The 18405-nt window shown below is 44.0% G+C and overlaps 1 protein-coding gene across 8 annotated transcripts in view; it reads left to right on the forward strand.

The window, feature by feature from the left end:
- The first annotated feature begins 703 nt into the window (after positions 1–703).
- The window catches only part of CSNK1E (casein kinase 1 epsilon), a 52274-nt gene continuing 34572 nt past the window's right edge, over positions 704–18405 (forward strand). For 2 of the 8 annotated variants that reach the window (XM_083400815.1, XM_083400818.1), the window contains exons 1-2: positions 11652–13883; positions 13932–15805. In XM_083400815.1, coding sequence (XP_083256941.1) covers positions 15730–15805 — 76 coding nt within the window. In that variant the 5' untranslated portion in view covers positions 11652–13883; positions 13932–15729. Of the gene's footprint in view, positions 889–930; positions 1077–11159; positions 11499–11651; positions 13884–13931; positions 15806–18405 lie in introns of those variants that run through there. The other 6 variants (XM_083400811.1, XM_083400816.1, XM_083400813.1 and 3 more) reach the window with 6 other exon arrangements.

The raw sequence follows: 18405 nt of genomic DNA on the forward strand, positions 1-18405 counted from the left end.
AAGCACCACTTCAGCTAATGGGGCCTCCTGCTGCTGCCGCACCACCGCCACATGATTTCTGTTCTCATCCTGAAGCAAAGTTCTTAACCTGAGGTACTATTTCTGGGTTAGCGGAGTCTGTAACCTGAAGTGTATGTAACCTGAAGTGTATGTAACCCGAGGTACCACTGTACTCAGAAGGGAAGTTTACTTGAGCATTCAGCATATGAAATGGGATGTTATGGAATTAAAAGGTACATGTCTCTAGATCATATGACCCATCAAAACCCAGCAGGTAGGCCCTGAGGAGAATTGCTAAGATGCTGAAACTGGGATTTCGGTATTATGGGATTTTGATGTGACCAGATCTTAAAGATATTTGGATTCCATGTCAGCTGGAAGGACAATTTATTTGTTGCTCCACTTTGGTAGAGCATTGTTTGGGATGATCCAGGTTATAAACAGTGGTCCACATAGCTGACTGAAGTGCTAGGATTCACCACAGTGACATTTTGGAGGCTAGAATTATAAAACAATTCAGTAAATTTCTCAAGAGGGGGCGTAGGACAAGAGGAAGATGGGGTGGAGGCCAAATCCATTAATTCGCAGACAAACCATGAGGCAAAGATCTATTGACTGTTGCCTAACCTTCATGTCTACAAATTCACCAAGTATGACAGTTGCCATAGGGATTGTGATTGTGACTTGGAGTCTGGAGGGGGGGGGGCTGTGAGCTCTATCTCAGGGAGACTCCATGATATGAAAAGTCTGGAATAGACAACTTTGCTCTGACTAAGGAACTAGGAATGTTCCAGTCCCGGCTTGGCCTTTGTTATGATGGAAGAGCTCAGATCTTCAGAAATGAGGCCACCTCACCGGTTCCTCACAAATGAAGAGCCATTTTGTCAGGTGAGTGAGGCCTAAGCTACTGATGAAGTAAACTCAGCCTCTATGACACCACTTAATATTGACTTGGGCAGGTAATGTTGTCCATTGCTGGTTGCTTGACAGCTTGGCTTTCTCCTAGCCTCTGAGGACTACCTAGAGTACACTGAATCCCCAAGCCCTCATTGCAGAAGATAAAAGGCTGGAGAAAGGTATCTAAGAAGCCGGGTTTAAAAATGGAAAGGTTATGAGGACAATAAGTCATTGGTCTTGGGTAGCTGAGATAGTTGAGTCTCACTCAGCTTGGCCATGAGCCAACTGTAGGCGGTGTGGAAAGAGATGGAATGTTAACTTTTATGTTTGGTGGAACTTTTACGTTTATGTAAGTTGTAAGCAGCTTTGAGATTTCCCCCCCTTACAAATATAAAGCTGTATAGAGTAACATTGTGGGCATCTGTCTGTCACAAAAGACAAAAGATGTCCCTCAAGGCAGAGGGTAAAAGCAGTATAGAAATGATGGTGGTGATATATTATTATTATTATTATTATTATTATTATTATTATTATTATTTCAACTCAGGTAGGATAGTGCACTATTAGTGCAGTCCTTACTGGCCTGGGGTGCTTCCCCACTAGACGTTTACAGCGGAACTCCCACCCACTAGAATTGTGCTCTTCCAGACAACCCGTGTCTTGAGCATTAACCCTTATTTGCTTGCACAAAGTTTCTGTGAATGTCAGATTGTATCTGGTCTTTACTGAGCATTTGTTCCAATATATTTGCAGAGAGGTTATATGACAATGAATAGTCACTCTGATTTGCTTGTGGGGCATTTATTCAATTTGCCCTTCATTATTTGTTCATTCTGCACACTTTTCAGTGCACTGCCCCATCACTTTCCTAACTACAAATAGTAAATTTTAATTTTTTTAAAGGGGATTTACTGTTCTAGGGGCAACAGAATGATTTAATTCGCTTCAGTTGCACAAATTTACTGGTATACACTTGAATCTCTTCTACAAAATACTGGGTTTGGAGGCATCCTTTGTTCAGTCACTTTTCATGGGGTATCAACATGACATCATAATCACATTGTTGTCCTCTTGTGTGTCCCCTCTCTCCCAATGTTCTTTCTATCTTTTAGATCTTAAAAAAACAGTAGTCCAACATCTCTACAGGTGTAGATCACCTTGATGCTCCTTTTCCATCCTTTTGAATAAATGTGGTTTTGATGTGTACAATAACAAACTAGATAGATGAGCCAGTTTAGCATCATGTTAATTGTTCCCCTCTAATCTGGCACTAAAACACTTTTTAATTTACCTTTCAGAAAAGGCATTGTATTTTTAGCATTTCTTTGTTAAATTTGTGTCGTAGAATCATAGAATTGTGGTATTAATTATCATTAAGGTCTTCTATGAAACAAATAACTTTATTTAAACAAGCTTTCTTTAACTCCTAACTCTCTCTGAATAGCCTGCTCTCTCTTTTTATACTTTCTGTGCTGAATCACTTCCCGGTAGCTGTTCCCTTAACCTGTGCCTTCCCTGTGTGTCTCCAAGTTTCTCTCCCTGACTGCTGTTCTAAGTCTCTTATTCAGTTCCACATTCTGTACATTGATATAATGGTGTCTTTCAAAAAGTGATGCCATTGAATATATTGACACTTACTCTTGAGTAAACACGCCTAGGACTGCAATGTTATTTTTGTTTATAAAAACACGCACACATTAATAAAAACATAATTTTATAGGTGCGTAAGATGCTGCCTTATACCCTTATTCCCTTAATAAATTAGCAGCATCCAGTCTGCCACTCCTGAAGTGCAGGCCACATGTTGGAATTGTGGGGTGGAAATAGATATAGATCACCTGTGTGAGGTAAATAATAAAACAATTGGCTGGATCTGTAGGTCTAAAGCACAAGGCTAAACATACTCTCTATCAAGAGACCGCCCCCAGCAGTTTAAAATCACATAATTACAAACTCCAAAGGCCATATTCATGTGTTATTCCATGCAGCAGCAAGTAAACACAGGCAGAAATATTGGGATACAAAATATAGTGAAATAGCTCTAAGCACGGGGGCTGAGCTTGTAAAGAACAAGTTCACACAAGTCAAGTCAGGCTTACAAAGTAATGTTAGACTGCAATTCTGTTTCAGATGTTAAGGGTGCACCAAAATGCCCTTTTATCACGTTGAATTTCATGTTAATTTTGTCCCTCAAGAATATTTTTTTTCATGCTTCCTTCTCTCATAATTCTGAGTTAGGGCTTGTTATTGTGCAGTTTTATACATGTCTACTCAGAAGCAGATTCCCATTTAGCTCAATGAGAGTTACTCCCTGAGAAGTGTACACAACATTGTAGCCTTAGACTGAAAACCTAAACACACTGGGTGAATTATATTCACAGTAGACCCATTAAAATTAATGGCCGCAATTCATTTGGCTCCATGAATTTCAGTGGGTTTACTCTGAACTTAGTTCACTGCAACCCACATACTAGAAAGTGAGCCTCATTGAACATATTGACACTTACTCTTGAGTAAACATGCCTAGGGATGCAGAAAGGCATAATTTTATAGCTGCATAAGACAGTGCAGGATTTCAAACAGGGTCTCTCTCAGCCCCACTTGGATATGCTGTGCATTGAAGCTGTGATCTCCTGCATGCAAAGCACAGGCTGAACTACCACTGAGCTAAATCCCATCCTTTCCCCCAGTGTTTTCCCCCACACGTCCCTCAATAAATTGCTCCAGTTTTTAAAAAGTAAAAGGCATGGAGCACGAAACCCTAAGACAGGGTGGTGCAGGAGTCAGATTTAGCTTCTTGTGAAAGGAATTTGTAGACAAAAGTAACAGTGTCCAAACTTACCATTAAAAAAGAAAAGAAATATATCTGTTTATTCCGGGCCAAGGACAAGACAACAGGCAATTAGAGGGACAGTCCAAGACTGCTAACTTTTGCCTCTTTTGTTCAATGCTTTGCAAGTCTTTGTGTGTTAAGTATAAGTGGAGCACAGTGACAAATCTTGGGGTACAGTGTGAGTCCCTAAAACTGAATGCCTGCACCTGAAAATCACAAGTTTGAAGTAAAATGAAACCATACGGTAAAAAAGAGTGGGGAAATCTATGGGTGGGTGGAAATGCACTTTTCCTTCCCTTCCTGCCAAAATCTTCTAATGCATAGCCTTCTCAGTCTAGTCATGCCAATGGCTAGCGTTTGTCAGCAAACTTGTTGAGGTCTGGTCAATATATCCTAAACTTTGCCTAGAGCAACCCTGACACATTTACACAATTCCGTAGACTCTGCCGGTTAGATGAACGTGTTGCACAAATTAATAACAGATGGGTTTCTGGAGTTTGTGTGAGCTGCTATGCTCCCATGGGCAAAAGGTGCTTAGGAACATTGGGAGGTGACAGAGTAAATTGTTGCAGCATTACTTCCCTGTAGGTGTGGCTGTAATTAATTTTGTCTGAGGCCAGCTTAGCTTGCATACGAGCCAAACCATGAGGGGTTCTGGGTGCTGATAGCACAGCCTGCTTGTTGATATCTTCAAATTCCTCAAGAATCTTCTTTCTCTGCTTAAAAAGCGTAAAAAAGCTGAGTAAAAGAAATCCAAGTGGATTCTTAGAGCTTTGTCAACACATGACATACTTGTCACCTCAGTTTCCTGTTGCCCAGAAAGCTAATGGAAAGCGCTGTGAAGAAGTCTGGAATTGTTCCAGATATAACAGGGCAACCAAAATATCCCCATATTAGCCACTGGTGGATAGTTGATTTTATGAGGTCTTTAACATGAGTTATTTGTTGGATTGTCATGTTATGTCACAAAATGATATGGGTCACATCCACTTCACACATTGAAAGCTCAGAGCTTTCCCAGAGAATCCTGGAACTCTGAGTTTCCTAGAGGTGCTGGGAAATGAAGCTCTGCAAGAGGTTTGACTACAGCTCCCAGGATTCCATGGGGAAAGCGATGTGTCTTGAGTCTCGACTGTGTTTGAAATGTCTGGTGTGAATGTCATCTTAGTATTTTGTTACTGTAATGATATCCTTATCTGCATTTTTGTTGTTCTGTTGTAAGTCACTTTCAGCATATATTTATATGGAAAAGCTGCATACAAATTTAAATATATAGCTTGACTATCAGCCTTGACATATCCTCCATGAATTTGTCAATCCCCTTTAAAGTCATCAAAGCTACTGGCCGTGACCACATCCTTGTGACAGTGACTTCGAGGAATTAATTATGAATTGTGTGTAAAAAAACAACCAACCACCTTTTTTTTGGCTGCATTCACACCACAGTTTATTCCATTTGCCCGATGTTCCCCTAACTAGTTAATTTTTGTGTTATAGCTGAACTGTCACACCACATAAAAGCCACTACGGGAAATATAGCAGAATATAGTGCATGTTTAATATTTGTGCCCATGTTATTTGCTTCCAGAAAAAAAACCACAGATGTAAATAACAAGGAAATGGGTGGGTGCTAAACCTTCTACAGTACTATATTTCCCCAAGTGGTTTTTACACTGTGGGAAAGCTCAAATATACTGTGGAAATTAACAATTTGGGAAACAAAATAAACACTGGGAAACAGTGTGAGTAAAGCCTTTGTCTGTCCAGTAGCCACTGTCCATCAGCTAGAATCATAGATTCTAACCTTTGAAGTTATTTAGCAAGTCCAGCCTCTTGTCTAGTGCAGGATCCGCAACACAGGGTGATGCAGCAGCATCATTGACAGGTGGCTTTACAGCCATTATGTGAAGCTATTTTCACATGTATAACACATGAAGCTGGTCCTTGACAGAGGAAGAACTTCCCTCTATCCACTTTGGACCTCAAGTGTAGTTTTATAAATTTGCTAACTAATTTCATTTTTGTGTGGCTACAAGGACACCATTGTGGAAGCCTCACTGTACTAACACACATACACATTAGAGACCCAGGTTGAGTTTTGTCACCAGACAAAATATTAGCCACAGGTAACAGGGCTTGCTGAATCCAGACCAAGCTTTGTGTCTCCACTGGTTGTTGGTTTTTTTGTAGGAATCCTACTCTGGCCATTGATGGATTGCATTTATATCCTACCTTTTTCTAGAGGGAGCGCAAGGTGACCTACATGGCTCCCCTCCCAATCCCAGGTCCTAGTCTGACACTACTCTGCCACATTGGCTTCCTCTGGCTACCACAGACTGCAGCCGCTCCCAGATGCTTAGGGAAAGGGAACAAGGCTTGGGTACCTCAGCTGAATTACATGAGCCTACATATGCACTCCTTGGTTTGGAAGGATGGCCAAGCTAGAATTGGAGTGACCAAGCTGAGAGAGACTGTGTTTTAGGAAGCTACTCAGCACCTCCAGTTAAGCAAGACAAGGATGTCTAATGGCCCTAACCAGGGCAATTGCTGTATGAGAGCATACAATTGCCGTGTTGTGCAATTATTTGATGATAGATGCTACCAACCTTCTTATCTGCTCTACTTTTGTTAATGGAGAGGTCACATCAACACCATACATTTAAAGCACACTTAAAGTACATGTTTCCCCCCCAAAGAATCCTGGGACAACTTGCCCCTCACAGAACTACAACTCCCAGCACCTTTAACAAACTACAGTTCCCAGGAGTCTTTGGGAAATGTATGGTATGGATGTGACCGTAATCTCCAAGTGGTGTACGGTAAGGTTACGAAAGATACTGTAAAATCAGTTAAAGACAACAAAAATCAGAAAACTTAAATTGCTTGCTGAAATTAAGTGTCGGAAGTTCAACCGGGAGAGGGCCTGTCTGATATCAGCTGGGTGGGGAATTTCACAGAATTGGATCAACAATATTCAGGAAGTCATTGCTTGTCTTGTGACCTTTGATCAAACGCATCCAGAGAAATGTGAAGCATTTCAGAACATTCATATACAGGTATGTATATGAATGATCCAAAGGCTGATGGTTCGAATCAAGTAAATTTTGTTTGATAAAACTATTGGCTGGAAGATATGGGGGAGAGGAAAAGCCATTCTACAGGCAATGCAAATGACAGAATGCAGCCTGAAATGTTTATGGTTTGGATCTTGTGTTTGACTTTAAGCTGAGTTTTCAAGACAAGCATACAGCCCATTCCTAAGCGAGTTTCTGGCAAGCGATGGGCTGCACCTCACAATGGTTGGGAGGAATGTTTTTGCCAAAAATGTCAGAAACCTCATCAGGAGGGCTTTAAACTGACTAATGTGGGGGAGGGAGACAGTGCTCCTGAAGGTAGGAGTCTATCAATTGATGAAGATGATCATCCAAATGTCATAGACCAAATGGAGCAAACAGCACACAGACCTAGTGGTGGGAGGAAAAAATCCTTAAATAAGAGACACGGGGGAATGATTAATGGACTTCAATGTCTGTATACTAATGCGCAAAGCATGGGAAATAAACAAGATGAGCTTGAGCTCTTGGTACAGCAAACTAAATATGACATAATAGGCATCACTGAAGCCTGGTGGGATAAGTCCCACGATTGGAATGTAATAATGGAGCGATACAATCTATTTCAGAGAAACAGACCAGACAAGAAAGGAGGAGGAGTGGCGTTATATGTCAGGGATGTGTATACCTGTGAAGAGATCCAAGATTTAGAACCTCAAAGCCAAAGTGAGAGCATTTGGGTCAAAATTAAGGGAGAGAAGAATAACAGTGACCTCATTGTGGGAGTTTATTATAGATCCCCAAGCCACACGGAGGACATAGATGATGCCTTCCTGGAACAGATGGCCAAGCATGCAAAAGGAAGGGAGATAGTAGTAATGGGGGACTTCAATTACCCGGATATTTGTTGGATGTCAAACTCAGCCAAGAGCATAAGGTCAAACAGATTCCTCACTGGCCTTGCAGACAACTTCATTGTCCAGAAAGTGGGAGAAGCAACAAGAGGAACAGCCATTTTAGATCTGGTCCTAACCAATGTTGATGACCTGGCTAGTGGGGTAGAAGTGGAAGGATCATTAGGCGCGAGTGATCATGCTCTTCTGAAGTTTACTATACAGCGGAAAGGAGCAGCCAAGCATACTAGGACTCAATTTCTTGACTTTAAGAAAGCCGACTTCATAAAACTTAGGGAAGTGCTGGGTGAGATTCCATGGACAGTAATACTAAAAGGAAAGGGAGTTCATGATGGCTGAGAGTTTGTTAAAAGGGAGATAGTAAAAGCTCAACTTCAGGCAATACCAATGAGACGGAAACATGGAAGGTGCCTAAAGAAGCCAGGGTGGCTATCTAAAGAACTTTTAACTGAGTTAAGATTAAAAAAGGATGTGTACAAAAAATGGAAAAGGGGGGAAACCACCAAAGAGGAATTCAAACAAATAGCCAGCACATGTAGACACAAAGTCAGAAAAGCTAAAGCACAGAATGAACTCAGGCTTGCTAGAGAGGTTAAAAGCAACAAAAAAGGCTTTTATGGGTATGCTCGTAGCAAAAGGAAGAACAAAGAAACAGTGGGGTCACTCAGAGGAGAAGATGGTGAAATGCAAACAGGGGACACAGAAAGGGCTGAACTCCTCAATGCCTTCTTTGCCTCAGTCTTCTCCGATAAAGAAAGCAATGCCCGACCTGAAGAATTTGGAGCAAATGATTCAGCAGAGGAAACACAGCCCAGAATAACTAAGGAGATAGTACAAGAATACTTGGCTAGTTTAGATGTATTCAAGCCTCCAGGGCCAGATGAACTGCATCCAAGAGTATTAAAAGAGCTGGCAGATGTGATCTCAGAACCACTGGCAGTCATCTTTGAGAATTCCTGGAGAACAGGCGAAGTCCCGGCAGACTAGAGGAGGGCAAATGTTGTCCCTATTTTCAAAAAGGGGAAAAGAGAGGACCCAAATAATTACCGCCCAGTCAGTCTGACATCAATACCAGGGAAGATTCTAGAGCAGATCATTAAGCAAACAGTCTGTGAGCACCTAGAAAGGAATGCTGTGATCACCAACAGTCAGCATGGATTTCTGAAAAATAAGTCATGTCAGACTAACCTGATCTCGTTTTTTGACAGAATTACAAGCCTGGTAGATGAAGGGAACGCAGTGGATGTAGCCTACCTTGATTTCAGCAAGGCATTTGACAAGGTGCCCCATGATATTCTTGTAAAGAAGCTGGTAAAATGCGGTCTTGACTATGCTACCACTCAGTGGATTTGTAACTGGCTGACTGACCGGACCCAAAGGGTGCTCATCAATGGTTCCTCTTCATCCTGGAGAAGAGTGACTAGTGGAGTGTCACAGGGTTCTGTCTTGGGCCCGGTCTTATTCAACATCTTTATCAACGACTTGGATGATGGACTCAAGGGCATCCTGATCAAATTTGCAGATGACACCAAACTGGGAGGGGTGGCTAACACCCCAGAGGACAGGATCACACTTCAAAAGGACCTTGACAGATTAGAGAACTGGGCAAAAACAAACAAGATGAATTTTAACAGGGAGAAATGTAAAGTATTGCACTTGGGCAAAAAAAATGAGAGGCACAAATACAAGATGGGTGACACCTGGCTTGTGAGCAGTACATGTGAAAAGGATCTAGGAGACTTGGTTGACCACAAACTTGACATGAGCCAACAGTGTGATGCGGCAGCTAAAAAAGCCAATGCAATTCTGGGCTGCATCAATAGGAGTATAGCATCTAGATCAAGGGAAGTAATAGTGCCACTGTATTCTGCTCTGGTCAGACCTCACCTGGAGTACTGTGTCCAGTTCTGGGCACCACAGTTCAAGAAGGACACTGACAAACTGGAATGTGTCCAGAGGAGGGCAACCAAAATGGTCAAAGGCCTGGAAACGATGCCTTATGAGGAACGGCTAAGGGAGCTGGGCATGTTTAGCCTGGAGAAGAGGAGGTTAAGGGGTGATATGACAGCCATGTTCAAATATATAAAAGGATGTCACATAGAGGAGGGAGAAAGGTTGTTTTCTGCTGCTCCAGAGAAGCGGACACGGAGCAATGGATCCAAACTACAAGAAAGAAGATTCCACCTAAACATTAGGAAGAACTTCCTGACAGTAAGAGCTGTTCGACAGTGGAATTTGCTGCCAAGGAGTGTGGTGGAGTCTCCTTCTTTGGAGGTCTTTAAGCAGAGGCTTGACAGCCATATGTCAGGAGTGCTCTGATGGTGTTTCCTGCTTGGCAGGGAGTTGGACTCAATGGCCCTTGTAGTCTCTTCCAACTCTATGATTCTATGATTCTATGTTCCACCAAGCACCACGAGGCAGATTGAAGCAACTGCCTCAGGCAGCACATGATGGCTGCACAGACATGCTTGAGAACAAGCACTTGCAAATGGCTCAGGGTCCAATAAGTAAACAAAAGCAAATAAATGTTGTAATGAGTCTAGAGTGTTAAAAATATTTTGGTGTGGAGACTTGAAAGAAGCATCTGACATTCTCCAGAATACAGGCTGGATGATATGCAAAGCAAGCCACAATCTTCAGATTTTAGGAAACACAGAAGGCTGCTTTACGCTGTGTTAGAGGCCTACGGTCTTTGCAGCTCAGCTCAGCACGATGGCCTATGCTGACAGGCAGCAGTTCACCAGGGTTTCAGACACGGGACTCTCTCCCAGCCCTACCTCCTGGAGATGCTGAGCGTTGATCCTGGGACCTTCTGCATGCAGTGCAGATGCTGTCCTACTGAACACTGCCCTTTGTTGTCAGAGGGATACTTCCAGCTGGAATCTGTGCATATTTGGCTTGGTAGGAAGGCTTAATGGGATTTACAAAAAGAAATCGTGTGAAAGATTTGGCTGTTAATGCACTCAACTACAGGCTTTAGGACTATAAGCTCCCACATCTCAGCCTTTTGTCCAGAGTGCGCAAAATATAACTTTTCTGATCTTGAGGTATTTATCTGTCTGTGGATTATTGATTTACTAAAAAGCTTTGAGCTGTGCAACAGAGCTGGATGCGTTGGACGCCTACCCAGAAAGTTAGGATGAACTCAACTCCCCCTCCAGCTTAATATGTGCAGAAGCTTGCAGCCTCTCTTGTCTTGAGCCGAGCAATGGGCGCCTTTTCGTTTACCTCGACAAGAGGCATTTGGCGCCAGTTCTTCTGGATTCCGCGCAACGCGATAGCGATGCACTGCGGTGCAGGTGTGAGCTAGACAGCTGCTAACAGCTTTCACAAAATTGCGCCGGGTACATATTATTTTGGGATGGGTAGCGGGTCATTTCAAAAACCCCGTCCCCCGCGCGTTTACCCCCCCCCCTCTCAAAAAAAAGCGGTTGCCAGCGTGGGCGACCAGGAAGCCCTCGCAAAGCAAGAAGCAACAAAAACAAGCTGCTGCCCCTTTAAACCTCCGAGGGAGGGCCCAGGGCTTTGTAGGATGACATCAGTGGGTTTGGCCCTGAGACTCAATGGAAACTCAATGAGCGAGAGCCTCGGCTGTACACACACCGAGGGAGGCTGGAGGGGAAGGAGGGAGGCAGCTGAGCAGGCAGAGCGCAGAGAAGGAGGAAGCGGCGGCGGCGGCGGCGGCGCTCAGAGCTGGCTACGGCCGCCTTTCCCAATCCTCCGTCATCCTTCCTTCCCCGGCGCCTTTCCTCCCTGACAGCCCCGGGAGCAGAAGCGGCAGACAGGCTCCTTCCAGGCGGGGTGAATATTGTGGGGATCCGGGCAGGTTTTGGGGTGCAAATCCGGGGGGAAAGGCGGCCCCTCCGTCCCTTTGTTTTTCTGCTGAGAGAGGAGGATAAGGCGGCGGGGGGGGGGAGGGGGAAGAGGCTCTCGCTCGCTCACACACAGCACACAAGGCGCACATACACAACACAACGCACACTTACACAACACGGCGCACACAAGGCTGGGCTGGCATAGGGCTGGGGGCCCCCCCGTGGAATTTGGTGACAGGCGAAGGAGGAAGCTGTAACCGAAACGGGGGGACGACAACAAAAGGCTCGTTTTCTCTCTGTGTGTGTGTTTTAATTTTTGACGGAGACAAAGGATTATGCAGGCATCTTTCTCCCCCCCCCCCCTTTCCCAGCTTCACTTTCGGAAGGACACATTGAGGGGCTCCTGTGTCGTTCCCCCCCCCCCGTTCCTCCCCCCCCCCATTTGCTGTCTACATGCAGAAATGGCTCCACTGACTTTATATATATATTTAAATTTTACTTACTGAGTGTTAGGCTCAACCTAATGTCCAAGTCAGTGTGTGTGTGTTTGTTTGTTTTTGAGAGGAGGGGGTGATTGCTGCTGCTTCTCCCCCCCCCCCTTCTCCCTTTTCGTTTCCTATACTTAACATCTGTGTATGGCTTCACAAACAATTGGTAGTGAGTAACGGGTATCTCTCATTTCTCCTCTCCCCCCCCCTTGGCTCCAACCTTTGGCTGTTTGTGAGGGGGTTTTTTGGGGGGGGTGGGGGGGGGACACTAATAGTAAACACTGTTGAATTTCTAAAAAGGTTATATTTGACAAATAGGGTGGGTATTGTGAGGTGGAGGGGGGGAGGAAGTGGCTGTTATTGTAAATCACTATCTCCTTTTGTGCACTGGGAAGGTTCGGTATTGTAGGGAGGGGGGTGAAGAGGGGGGCAAGATCTCACCCACCCCCACATCTTTTCTGAAATGTTGCTTCTTTGTACCAGTTCAGGGATTTGTAATGAGGATTGTATAGTAAATAGAAGTTTTGCTGCTATTTCTGCTGCCTAATTCTCATTCCTCGCTGCATTATTCTCCCCCCTCCCTATTTTATAAGATGCTTCTGGCGCTGGAAGAGGGTGATTTAATTTTAAGTTATACTTGTGGCTGAGTGATGAGATGATCTTATCAGTTTTTATCTCCTTTTAATGCTTGCATTTGTTGTGTGTGGTTGATCTGCCTTCTTTAGCTCCTTTTCTTTTTTGGTAACTGCTCTGAAGGGAAATGGAGAGGAAAGAGAGGAGGAAGCAAATATCTCTGTTGTGGCACATTGCTTTTTAGAAAAGTATTGCTATATTTATGTGCACACTCCTGTCCCCCCAATCCTTTGAAGCTGATATGGAATATCCCCCCCCCCCCCAATTCTTCAAACCCAGAAGCATCCATTATAATATATCTGGTCAGCTCTCGCACAGTGTGGCCTACTGTGGTCCTCGATGCATCCTTGATTTCTAGCAAATCAAGTAAAGCTGGTATGGAAGTCCTCTTGTTTACAATAATTGCTTGGGGGGTTGCCTATGCTGTACTGTAAAGTGCTGAATGCCAGATGTGTGGGGCCTGCTGTGTGTTTGCACACATACTTTTATTATATGATTGCATTTACATAATGTAGAGTAGGTTTGTGTGTGGTGCTGATTCGAATACAGCTTTCTAGAATGTGTGTGTGTGAGAGAGAAAGAGGGAGAGAGATAGAAGTGGCTATTAATATAGTATAAGCATCCACTCATGCAGAGTATATGCATTAGAGTGTGTGGGAGTCTTTCTAGTTTCATGAAGAGGGAATTCTTGGCTGGCATCTTGACTGCCTAGGGCTGTTGCTCTAGTTTGAGGAAGGCCATAGAGTTGGCTTAATTCCTTTCTGTCTCTCTGGATGGAGGAGGTGAAGGCCTGAGAGTTTGGAGAGAAACTGATGTGGCAGCAGGGTGGGTGGGTAAGTGTTCCCATCCCCAGCACCTGGAAGCAATTCCTAAGGTGACTGGTTGATTTGTTGTTGCCCTTGGCATGAACTGGTCTTGCTGCCTTCTCCGAACCCTCTGTCCGAACCATTGCTTGCCTTATTAATGTTTCAATCATATGCATGCTTACTAGGAAGCAAGTCTGATAAAACTGGAGGTGTGTGCTTCATTATTATCTTTATGAAAGGGAAATTGGGAGATCTCATTCTTTGTCTCCACCCCCCCCCCTTGAATAACATCTGCTTTTTTAGAAAATGAGTTTGAAGGCCAGTCAGCTGTAAAGCTGTGAGGGGTACTTCCGAATTAAGCCCTAATGTTCTTGCAGGAAGTTAAAAGGTCACAACTAACTGCAAACCACAGTGAGCAGCTGGGCCCCTGCTTGCTTGAGCCCAGTGTTGTCCTGAGTGAGATGGGTTAGGCCCCTGCTTGCTTGAGCCCAGTGTTGTCCTGAGTGAGATGGCTTACTAGCTGCTGATATGCCGGTCCCTACTTCTGTCTGTCCTCTTGGGTTATGTGTTGAAGAGAGCTGGCAGAGAAACCTAGGAAACTCCTAACCTTTAGGGATCAAGCATCTCCAGAGTAACTTCTGAAAACTGCTGGCTCCTTCCGGTTCGTGTGTCACCAGTGTTTATAGGAATAAAAAAAACTTATCTTGTAAGGAGAGCAAGTTAGAGTATGAGTCAAATGTATATGCAGTTACATTCCTAGTTTAATTGGGGTAGTGGAAGGGATCAATCCTATCTTCTTGCTCGAATATAACCTCTTGATTCCTGTTTGTTCCCCAGGGCTGTACTTGAGCTGTGTATTCTGCTTGAATTTTAAGACAAGAGAATAACTCTGTAGTCCTTGCAGATTAACAATCCTGCATGCTTGGGTACATGTTTTAGCAGGAGACTCTGCCTTCTGTTGTGCTTTGAGTAATTGGAACTGGGTATTTAGGGTTCATGATGCCCTGTTAAAGCTTACAGTGAAATGTGTGCCTTTAAGCTCCACCACTTCTCTTTTTGCAGTACATGATTAGTTTGGATATGACTAGAACTCCGCTTTACTTTGCTTATTCTGGCATATTGTAGACCTTGGGGTGCAGCAGAAAGGAAGCTGTAGACTCCATCAAGCGAAAGGACCCCCTGTCTGCTTAATCCTTGCCTGTTCTTTCAAACAGTCTACCCACCCAGGAGAGCAAAGCCTGCATACAGTACATTAATAAATATGCATTACATAAATTAACCATACAGCAGCATCCTTTAAAAAGAGCCACAGTCTTTCAAACAGATCCACGTTACTGGAACAGTGGTGGGGCGGGCAGAAGGAGACAGGAGAAACACAAGATGGTGGTCTTCTGGGAGAGGATATTGCTGGGAGTCTCCAGAACAACATTTGGCACAGGCCTAAAGGAAGAAGTTGGCATGCATGGCTGAAGTGAAGGTGGTAGTGCTGGGGTTTGGATGGATCTCTCCTGTTCATGAACGTGATGTGTGGAAACATATGGTGTGCCTAGTGTCAAATGTGGCATGCAGATGTGCACCTTGGGCCCAGTAACTGGTTGTGAACCATGTGATTGAGGAATTTGTCCTGTACTACCATGCTACTGCCCAGAAGGAAAGCGAAGCAGAGTAGAAATGTTATGAGCCCCAAATCCCAGTTCATTGGAACGCAATGCCATGTGTAGGGTTCTGGCTTATCCTTGAGAGGGGTTCACTTTCTCCACCATAAAGTTCTTTGCTATACATTTTGTTTTAGCCAGAGACCCACATCCTGGTTCCACGAGTGTTTTATGTTCAAGTCTGTCTCACTGAGGCTTTTTTCTAGGTAATGTTGCAGCCAAAGTTGGCCTTGCAGTCAAGGTTACTTTAGGTGACTGGTTTGGTTGAACTGTTACTTCACCACATCTTCTGAATGCCCCCCAGCCTGGAAAAAAACCTGTTAAGAAATATCAGATGAGTGTTTACTAAATTGAAGGTTTTACTGTGACAGTGAGAGAGTCCCAAGGGTTTAGGCAGCAAAACTGGACCCAAAAACTTTAATTGAAGAAGAAATAAACCAGGGGTAGGAACCTCCTGATGTTGCTGAACTCTCATCACTTATAGCAAGCATAGCCAGTGGCCAGGGTTGATGGGGAGTTCCCCACACCAGGCATAAATATTGGGCCCCTCATATGGTAGCTGAATGTGTTGACTTAGGTCATCTTTCTAATCTTACCCTGTATGTCCTCTGTTTTATTCCCAGAGCAACTGAATCATGGAGCTTCGAGTGGGGAACAAGTATCGGCTGGGAAGAAAAATCGGTAGTGGATCCTTTGGAGATATTTATTTGGGTGAGTTTGTCCTAACTGTAGGAATGCATCTTCTAATAGCTTAGAACATTTTGGAATAGTGAGCTGGTGTGTGTTGGTTCTTATGTGTTTCTTCAGCCTTGTATTCTCTTAACTAAGGAGGCTAAGGGCCAGAGGAAAAACAACTCCTTTAGGCAGAGACCGGGGGGGACATCCTTTTTTTATCTGACGCCTGGAATTCATACTGTTTAAAAAAATTGAGGTGTGGTAAGATTTCTGTACTACTGTAAAGGCAGCAAGCATTTCTCACAGGGCTTCTGTTCCTGGCCTTCATTTGTGTTGGTGGAGCGCATATAAATGTGCCCCCTTTACCCCTCTTCTGGGTCCAAAAGGGCCATGCATTGGCGATTGTGACAATTGGACACACCTAAAATAGTCACCGCCTGTATTCATTAACAAAGATGGTGGTAGAAGTTCTCAAGCCTCAATATGTTCAGCACTGTATAACAGTCTGACCCAACCTGGTGCTTCCCAGATGTTCTGGACTTCAACTTTCATCAGTCAGTCAGAGTTGTCAATGATCGGGGATAATTGAGGTTGTCCAACAACATCTAGAGGACATCTAGTTGGGGAAAGGTGCTATAAAATCTTGTATCTGTTTTTTGGATTTTGTATATAAAGTACATGTTTGTTATTTTATGAATATTTATAACCAGCTGAATATAAAAGTATTCAAGCAGTGTATAAAACATGGTATATAAAAGCTACAATGTTTTCTTTAATCCCCACATTATAGTAATAATGGTAAAGTCAAAATAGTTGGTACAGGTTTCATCTTTCAACAACCTGATGGATTACTTAGATCAGAGTCCTTGCTGGTAGCGCCATGTCTAGCAAAGCTAGGGCAAATGAAATAGGTCTTTAAAAAGATGTCTAAAAGAAAAGAAAAGGCAACGCATATGGCAGAAGGAAGAGTGCCCAGGGTAGTGCTGTCGCTACCAAATGATGGTCCATAAGACATGGTGCTACTGGTAAGGAATCCTCAGATAAAGAAATCTAGCAGGTCTGTGTATATGGGCAGGTGGTTTTCAGGTAACCTTGTTTTAAAAACCTTTATATCCACGTAACCTTTCTACTGCAAGGTATTCAGGACAGCTTATAATCCAAAGCAACCGGTTAACAAACACACCACACAACAATGGAAATGGCAGCAGCAAAATAGGCAGGCAAGAAACATCAAGGGCATGTTAGTGGCCGAATAGTTGTGAGAGTATACTGGGACTTGACACCTAAAAAATAGAAGGCCGAGTGTCAAATGTGGGTCTTCCTGCAGAAAATGAGCCCTGCCCTTAGTCTCAGCTCACCTGTCCCCTTTGACGGTGGGGGCACCCAGTTCAGGACTGTAGGTGTTACGCTATGTTGCGTACGTTTGTTCCCTAACTGGAAAGCCCTTTTTGCTAGCTTGTGGCAACTAGGCTATGAAGCTGGCTGCTCTTGGGAAAACTGGCTTGTGTGACAAAACGTGCTTTGTCACACTGCTGTGTTGCACATCCCTGGTGTAGAGTATGCTTGCCAAGGTTATGACAAAGGGTCTTAAGGATTCCTCCTCCTATACAGTGGTACCTCGGGTTAAGTACTTAATTCGTTCCGGAGGTTCGTTCTTAACCTGAAACTGTTCTTAACCCGAAGCACCACTTTAGCTAATGGAGCCTCCTGCTGCCGCCGCACCGCCGGAGCACGATTTCTGTTCTCATCCTGAAGCAAAGTTCTTAACCCGAGGTACTATTTCTGGGTTAGTGGAGTCTGTAACCTGAAGTGTATGCAACCTGAAGCGTATGTAAACCGAGGTACCACTGTATGTCTCATGCAGTTCTGATCACTGAGGGTGGGCAAGGGCCAGAGAAAAGAATTCAAATGCTCACCTCCTTTATTTCTCTGATTGGGAAGGTGGAGATTCTTTTAGGATACCCATCAGGTTCTGGGTTGGGGGGTTGGCTGCTTGCCTTTTTTCTTTTTTCTTTACTTTTGAGAATGGTGGACTTAATTACGTTTGTCAGTGCTTTGGCTCATTTTTATACTGCCAGGCAGCATGTCTTCCTCTTGACAACCCAGGGATCTATTCTCATAATCAGACCAAACTATCTCTTGTTCTGAATGACCCTACCTTTTTTTGTGTGTGTAAATGTATTAAAAAATTAAAAAATTGTCCAGTAGCACCGTAAAGGTAAAGGGACCCCTGACCATTAGGTCTAGTCGTGACCGACTCTGGAGTTGCAGTGCTCATCTCGCTTTCTTGGCCGAGGGAGCCAGCGTACAGCTTCTGGTCATGTGGCCAGCATGACTAAGCCGCTTCTAGCAAACCAGAGCAGTGCACGGAAACACCGTTTACCTTCCCGCCGGAGCGGTACCTATTTATCTACTTGCACTTTGATGTGCTTTCGAACTGCTAGGTTGGCAGGAGCAGGGGCCGAGTTTTTGTGTGTTTGTGTGTGTGTTCACGTAATGGTGTGCCCAGAGGTAAATAAAAAGTCCTAGGTGCGGCTTCCCTTCCCAGGGCTGCATCCGAAAAGGCTACCCTCTGAGTGATCTGTAAGGTGATGCCTCTGCATGCATAGCTTCTGTGTAGCATGTAGCTGGCTTTC

Source organism: Podarcis tiliguerta, assembly GCF_965153285.1.
Source record: "Podarcis tiliguerta genome assembly, chromosome: 10".
Classification (NCBI taxonomy): Eukaryota; Metazoa; Chordata; class Lepidosauria; order Squamata; family Lacertidae; genus Podarcis; species Podarcis tiliguerta.